The sequence below is a fragment of the Apostichopus japonicus genome, chromosome 22 (genome assembly GCF_037975245.1).
Source record: "Apostichopus japonicus isolate 1M-3 chromosome 22, ASM3797524v1, whole genome shotgun sequence".
Classification (NCBI taxonomy): domain Eukaryota; kingdom Metazoa; phylum Echinodermata; class Holothuroidea; order Aspidochirotida; family Stichopodidae; genus Apostichopus; species Apostichopus japonicus.
Window position 1 is genome coordinate 14,344,168 of NC_092582.1, and position 8,254 is coordinate 14,352,421.

The window sequence follows — 8,254 nt, forward strand, 5'->3', positions numbered from 1 at the left end:
TGAATTGATATTGAGGCGTGTACCTTACATCAGCTTCTTGACTCCAGTCCGTTGAATTAGCCTTGAACGAGCATATTATTAGGTCAAATCGGTTCTTTTTTTAAGAAACTTCATAAATAGAGCTTGGTCAGACAAACCAAACAACTTAACTGATCCACTCTCCAGTCTCAACCCAAGTCCCACTTCATCGAAACCGGTAAGCTGTTAATCCAGGAAGCAGACTGTTGTTGACCATTATTACCCTCAAGAGATCAGCTAGATTCTTGCCATAATGTTCTAGTTTCATTCATTCTTTCCTTTAAAGAGTTTGTGTTTTTACAAGGTTTTCAGATATTGATTTCTATTAACCTCAAATGCCCTTTGACCTTCGTAATAAATAATAATAGGATTTTTGTACTAATGGAAATCTAAATACTAAGTATGAAGTGAATTCAAGCTTTACATTTTGTGTTATTTACGACTGCCATGTTTACAGATTTTGACCTCTGTTGATCTCAAATTTCCTGTGACTTCCACATAAAACAACGGGGCTCTTGTACTTACTAAAATGGACTTACATAGCAAGTTGAAGTTCATTCTGGCTTTGCTTTTGGGCATTCTACTTTTACATGCATTTCAAACTTTGTCCTATGTTGACCTCAAATGACCATTGACCTGCATCAATATCAAAAGGGTACCATAATTGTACCTTCCAAGGGGGCTCTACATACCAAGTATAAAGTCCAGCCAAGGTGTACTCTTTGCATTCTAGTGTTTATAAAGTTTTCAGATTTTGACCTCTGTTGACCTCAAATGACTTTTGACCTACTCCAAATTCAACAAAGTATTTTTACTTACTAATGTGGGTCTATATACCCAGTATGAACTTCAATGATAAATATCAATTTGATAACAGTATAGCCTACTATTACAAAACTGACCAGATTTTCAGGATTTTGTGGATTCTATTGAAATTAATGATACCATGTCTATCTAGTCGGAAACAATTCACATTACTCATCACAGGATCCTGATCTTCCATAAATAAAGAGGAGGGTGGGGTGGGAGAGGGTCGGGGGTGGGGAGTGACACAATGTTCTAATCTTGGGATCTTTACATTTACATGAAAGATACGGCCACAGTTGCTCCAAAAATATTCACTCCTCTCGTTTCCGGTAGAATTGTGATTCTCTTTCTTCTTTATGTTTGCTTTATGATTTTGACTTGTAATAAATTCATACTGATATTTGCTGTGTGCTGATGAAAACAAATAAAAAACGAAACAAAAACAAACCCATATGGATTAAGGTTATGCAATATGAACTGCATCCATGTCAATATCTTTTATTCCTTCCTTTAACCAATATTTTCTTATGAACCAATATTTCGGAGATAATTTCCGTATCCACGAATATTGGTCGAAAAAACCTGGCTCCACCATTGAAAAGCTTTATCAATGTGACCAAGCTATTCGATATATGGATTTTGCACCAAGTTGGGACAATTTTTTCTATACTGTACTGTCATGTCCCGCTTCAGAGCACTTGTATTGTCAGTACGAGCAGTACGAATATCATGTTTCTATCAGATAAAGGTTAGGAATTGTTCATACTGTCAATACAAGTGCTTTGAAGCATGATATGGGAGGACAGTTTAGAGAGGTATTAGCATTAGGTAATTGTCCCAATTGGCTGGGATTTTGGAAATTATCTAAAGGAAATGTTCTTGTTTTGAGAAGGATATGTTCAAAGGTAAATGAGTTCCTTTATTCCTAGAAGTTCTCCTCAATGTGCTGGGATTATTGTTCATGCCCGTATTCAAACCTGTGCATCATGTGACTTTAATCCACCAATCCGAGTGAGGAATTAAAGTCACTCCCCTCCATCTTGGCTTACATCAGAATGCCTACTTCGTCGATGTATTTGCTTGTATAAAAGCACCGCAAGGCCTTCAAGAAGTGCTAAACGAGATGAATACACTAACTTTTAGTTCTTTAAGTCACGTCTTCTGGCCAATCAAAGCTCTCTAACATCCGTTCGGGTCGTGAATATTCATCACTTCTTTCGGTACTGTCTGGCCGAACTGTTTGAATGTCTGTCTGAGTAGCCTTGCATGGTTTCTTCTCCAGCTTCCTCGTAGGGTTATGTTTATTCATGACATCAGGACCACGGGTTGACTGTTTCGTAGTAGAGACCAACTCCTTGAAGCATTTTTCGAATCTGTAAAATTTCACAAGAAAATCCACAACGAAGAATAAATCCAGAAAGACGACAGGCTTGGTGATACCTTGAAGCATTTTATTTGGGCATTTAAAATAACTTTTTTAAATTTTTTTAATCATAAATAAATAAAAACATAACAATTCACACAAGAATTTCAGGTCTTGGCCATTGTTTATTGCACAAGTATTAAGTATAAATGTAATCCAAGCCTTATATTTGCTGTAGGGCTAAATTGTTGGTAATGGTGGGGAGGGTGTAAACCAAAGGCAAGGTAAACTAACTTTCTTGTTTCTCATAGGACAACCAGTTTAAATGTTGTATGCTTTCCATTATACAGCCATCTCTTTGGACATTTGACACTGTTGTGTGGAAAATCTAGCCATTACACTCATTTTTTATCTCATTTTATCTTTATTTACTTTTTACTCATATTTGTACCGAGACTGATTTTTGACAATTATTGTTTTATATCCTCCATATCATACCAATTAATGCCAGTGCCATGACCAACACAAATTTCTAGGCATGAGGAATATTTTGAAGACAACTTAAAGCATTACAAGTGATGTTTAGGAATTTTCATTCAGTTTGATTGCCTTAATGTCAAAATGTACTTAATGTCTTAATGTACAAAAGAAAATAGCCAAATTTGACAAGATGCCCACATGGTATCAGTAAATTTCAAATGTCGGCCACCTGATTTCCCCTCCCACCCCAACACCCCATTAAAATAGGAATACTTCATCAATTATTTTGGAAAACATTCACAAACATGTCATATAACCTTGCATTCAAATTTCCCCCCAAATATTTCAATATTTATAAAAAAAGAAAAGAAAACAGTGACACTTCCAAGCAACAATTTAATATCCCTAGAACAAATACCAACCTCTCAATACGGCTAAAGTTCTCTTTCATCTTGGCATTAGCCGTCCTCCTCAGAAACTCCAGGTACGGACCGTTCACAAACATAGTCTCATCTTCTGAGAGCGGAACTTCTAAGCTGTGAGTGCTTCTGACAGCCTAAAGGTATTAAAACAAAATCATGAAGAACAGATCATTTAAAACTACAAAGTGTTGAATTAAAAAAAAAAAAAAAATGTGACAGGGAATGGGGAGAAGGGCCTTGTGGGTACAATATGATGCGGTTACTAAGACAAACTTTACTGAAGTGAGTTTGATTTGCTTGGAAGAGGCTATGGTGACTAGATCTGTGATTTTGTCTTATCCACGTAGTAAGTAGTTACTACATCAATGACTGTTTTTTCTTTCACTTTTGAAAACTGATGTGATTAATAACCTTGTTAATGACACAAAGACACATTGTGTTATTCTGGTCAGATGTTAACAAGTCAATTTCAACAGTATTTTTGATAAAGTTTACGATTCCAAATGAACCATAAAGGTTGCATGATTGGAATCATTGGTCTCACTTTTGAAATTAATTTAAAAATTTATTTTTTATTCCTTAGTGTAAAAGAAAATGTTAGTTCAAGAGTAGGTATTTCCCTTATCCATACAAATTTCTTTTTTTTTACATTTCTTAAGGAATTCATCTGTGGCACAAGTTGATTCCTTGGAAAAAAACACATTCTGGTAGTATAGTATTTTTTGAATGAAGATAAGAGTATTTCATTTTTTTTATTACATTTTGGGAATGCACCTGACAACAGCAGATCCAATGATGTCATCATGGCAAATTGAGCGGAACATGAGTTGGTTTTTATTTTTAATATTTAAATCAGAGGAAAATTGTATTTCTCTAAAATAAAAAAAAATTATATTGTGATGAAATTCTAAATAACGAGAACATTGACAGTGAATAAAAGATTCCAAATGTACCACATTTCAAGGATAAATCAACAAGAAGATTTTTAATACCACAGTAAGGCACTTGCAGAAGATCTGCCATTATTACACCACTTTCTGGAGTATTAAAGGAAAATGTTTTTGCTAGTCAACAAAAAGTTTACGTTCAATGAACCATATCTCAAGCTAGGGAGAAGATATTGAGAAGAGGTTTTCAGCTACATGTGTGGTATTTTTTTCCTCTTTAAGTTAACATATGTATAACATTGCCTGCCACCAGAATTCTTCTTTAATATATGACACATTCTAACATCGCAAAGAAAACATCGACTCTGACCAGAAACTGTCGGGAAATCACTCTTAATAAAAAAAATATCACTGCATAAAACTTACTGCTATTATCTTGCCATTCTTTCCAACAGTAATTCCTGAGTTTCTGTGACCAGATGCAACAGCAGCTTTGTGCTAGAAATTGAGAAATATGAACAAAAGTTAATAACTATGGAAAACTGAGCATATTTGTGTAAAGGGAACTTATAATCTAACCCCAGATAAGAAAATCAGAAGTCTGTAGTGGAATATTTCTCTGTTAGCTGATTGTTGGGCAAGAACTTTCCACCTTGCAAAGAAATCCATGTAATAACATTTCACAGAGAATTTGACTCATATTCCCATCTCACTAAAAAAGCTAGATGTGGAATACATCCATTCTACTAAGTGTACAACCTAGTGAGTTGCTAACATGTTAATCAGAGCAAATAAAGGACATATTTTTTGTCTTCTCTCCGAGCATTCTGGGGTGGAATTTGTTCTTTAACAGACTAGACATTTTCTTCAACGTTCAAGTATGACACCATATTACAAGCCAAATGCAGCGGTTAAGGATGAGAAAAGTGTGTGAAGTTAAAGCATAAAATCTGCATTGTCAGCGTTTGTCAGCCATATCTCTCCTGCAGTAAGAGTAGTTTCCTACCCAGTGGCAATCAGCAATCAATTTCTCTCTTAAATTGCTACACATATAAAATGCAATCCAAGGGTGATCTGACAGGTTGGGTAGTAAGGCAGGGCCCTAGGGCCCAGAGCTATAGGGGTCCATTACACTCCGTGGCCTCTAAATCAAATCTGATATTCAGCATATTTGAATATAACAGTTTTGCTCTAGTATTTTAGCTAGATTTAAGTATTCAGAAGTGGGCACACTCTGACATTTTGTCTTAGATCAATGGCTGTACCAATGGTGGAGAGGGGAAGAGGGTGGTGCAACTTTGCCCAGATTCTTGTCAGGCCACGCAGAGCATGCAGCCTTTCATGCACATATGTGGCTGTTTATCATGTAAAATGTAAAACTGCCTTACACATCGCTTAATCCAGTGAAATAACTGGGTTACGTTCACAGCATAATTTAGCAAATACAGAAACGACAAGAGCTTAGCTAGTTTGGTTTTTCTACAAGTTTAATGCCTCTATTGCAAACACCTTGAAAAAATTCATTAAACTTTATTTAACGCATAAACAAAAAACTTTTATGATTACTATCAAATAAATCTGCAACTATAAATGTTGAGGGATTTTCAAAAAAACAATTCAGATGATGCAAGGTAATTTTCAGATACTATCATGCAATGTGATTTTGTACGAAGAAAAGCCTTAATTTAGCAGCACAAAAGTTTCTTTGTCATGCAACTTGGTTGGACTTCTTACCACAAGTTTAGCACTCTCCAAATTTTTACACTGGACATGTAAAATAAAAGCCTCAAACTTCAGAACGATGTTGCCACTTTTTTCAGTCAAGGCAGTTGTCTGTGAACGGGGAGAGGTGAGAGCAATAGAATTAGAAAAGTGATGGAGAACACCTATGTGCAGCCGTTATTTATAAAACTGAGCTTGAGAGTCTCCATTGGATGATAGGAGAGAGCAATTTCTCATCAGATTCCTAAACAAGGGATGGCTACTGTGGGTCGAGAGGCCGGTTGCGGAAAACAAAACCGATTGATCAGTAAACGATGTTTCTGATGCAATCAGATGGTAAAAATACTCTATGCCACAAGGTTTTTTTTTTGGAGGGGGGGGGGGAGGGCAAACTCTAACAAACTGACAACATATTTATGTCTTTCATTTTCTGTACATTCGTCTGTGTAATTTGCGAAGCTCACAAGGATACAGAATTATGACCCATTTTCTCCGTACTGTCGGTCCTAAAAGAATTAAACCGACCAAGTAAGGTACCGAATGGTCATTTCTCCTTTTTATTTTGAATTTTGATATATTTTGTAACAGCTCTGTGACTGGCACATGAAATAGACATTCATGTTGATATTGTTAAGCTTTGCTTTACTTCTTATGGCTGATTATTAAACAATGAAGCCCAAAATCCAAATCCAATCAATTAACTTAAAAGATTTATCTTACCAATTGCTCTAACTCGACAGGATCATGTGATACCAAATGCCATTCGCATCCCTTTTTCACAGGACCGCCTGTAGTACTGCCGCTCTGCAAAAATAAAAGTTTAAGACATCATTTGACTGCTGTTAAGAGTTCCTAGTTTCCTGTACAGTTTACTTAAAATCTCTTTACAATCACAGTACATTTACTGACTTGACCAGTTCAGTACCACTTTAAGATTTGTGTACCGTACCGATACATTTATGTATTAAAGGAAATATAATGCAGCATACAGAATTTTTTGTTGTGAGGAAGGATAGGGGGATAGGCTACACTGTTGATGGCTGGGGGTGCATGGGGCTACCAAGAGTAAGAGCCCTGGTAGGGAACCTTTTTTTTTTGTCAGCGAATTATTGAGTTTGGGAGACAGGGATAAGTATTTCCTTTGATGTCTGGTTCCTACATCCCTGATAAAATCTTCAAAGCAAAGAAAAATGGCTTCTTTTGTATTCTTGATTGTCAAGAATACCCAATTCCTTGATAATAAAAATCCTATCACAAATGTAGTTATTTAGTTTTAGCCTAGCTAAGTCACACTTACTCTGAAATAACTTGAAAAGAAAGAAAATGTTATCTGTACGTGAAAGACACTTAAGCTAGGCTTATTTGCAAAAGTTTCTATGGGAAACATACTATAAATTGAAGAAATCATTAATCAGTCACTAGGCCATGTAGGTCTACTTCAAATTTCCAGTCTAGTCTATTTACTAAAATTGCAGCAGGTAAAGTCTATGGAAATTTAACCAAATAATAATCTATTAAGGATAACGTTAGCCTAAAGACAACATTTTTGATTTCACAGTGATTTCATTCTATCTTCAACTATGCATTTCCTCAATTATTTTATCAAATTTTCCCAGAAGAGATGATTCCCTAGCATCATGCAGGCCTTAGTCGCCTTACATTGCATGATACATTTCCAGTAGTGCCTAGGCAGTATATGACAATTATGAGTTGAAATTTAAATAGCTAATTTAGGCAAATTGTTGTTTCATTCTATTAATTTATAAATAAAGGTTGTGTTAATTAAAATTCTATTCGGAGTAGTGGTCACAATTTGCCTCTCAAAGACAGCATTTGACGTATAAAAGTGCAAATACATGTACAACACACGCTAAGTTAACGTATGGTATACCATACGGCTGATGTAATTTATAGTAGTTTCGCGAAATCACAGAGACAACGTAGATTTCCAGCGTCTGCTACAAAGATTAGCCAAGCAAAAAGCAATGGTAGCCTAACACTAAAGACTACAACATACTTTGCTAACACTATCACAGCTACTAAGTGTCAATTAGAAAAGTAAACCGTAAATTTCACCTCCGAAAACAAAACTATCCTCCCTGAGCAAGAGCTTGTTGTAAAGAAATCGTCGAGAGAATTTATAAAATCAACAACTGTGGCAATCGGAGCGTCTACACTGCCCTTTTTACTTAGGTCTACTGCACCCAGTCGTTGTGTTTTCCACTTGGCGAACATCGTCCTGATCTTTACATTCGATAGTTGATGTAAGCTATTGTGTACGATCATGTTGGTTTTACCTCCATGATACGATGAACATAGAGTGGTGGTAATCTAGTATCTGTATAGTATCTCTGTGGTCAGATCATTGTGCTACTTGAATTGAATAAGTGAACCACTGACCTAAAACATCATTCCAGGAACATCGTATGGCGCAAAAAGTCCACTAAGAGTTAACCGTTATTTAGGACGTCATCTTTGTTTTAAAAGCGCCAAATAAAAAAAAATTGCTATCCGTCGCAACATCTCTAACGTCAGATATCTTAAATCAATACGAC

General features: G+C 35.8%; 1 protein-coding gene across 1 annotated transcript; it reads right to left on the reverse strand.

Annotated features, from left to right (window-relative positions):
* Nucleotides 1-1,278: 1,278 nt before the first annotated feature.
* Nucleotides 1,279-8,011, reverse strand: LOC139964205 (tRNA wybutosine-synthesizing protein 3 homolog). Its single transcript, XM_071965623.1, has 6 exons — nucleotides 7,776-8,011; nucleotides 6,420-6,503; nucleotides 5,712-5,810; nucleotides 4,404-4,475; nucleotides 3,091-3,224; nucleotides 1,279-2,198 (listed from the first exon to the last, which is right to left on the reverse strand). Exons 1-6 carry the CDS (start codon nucleotides 7,983-7,985, stop codon nucleotides 1,973-1,975), a joined length of 825 nt encoding a protein of 274 aa, XP_071821724.1. The 5' UTR covers nucleotides 7,986-8,011; the 3' UTR covers nucleotides 1,279-1,972.
* Nucleotides 8,012-8,254: the final 243 nt, after the last annotated feature.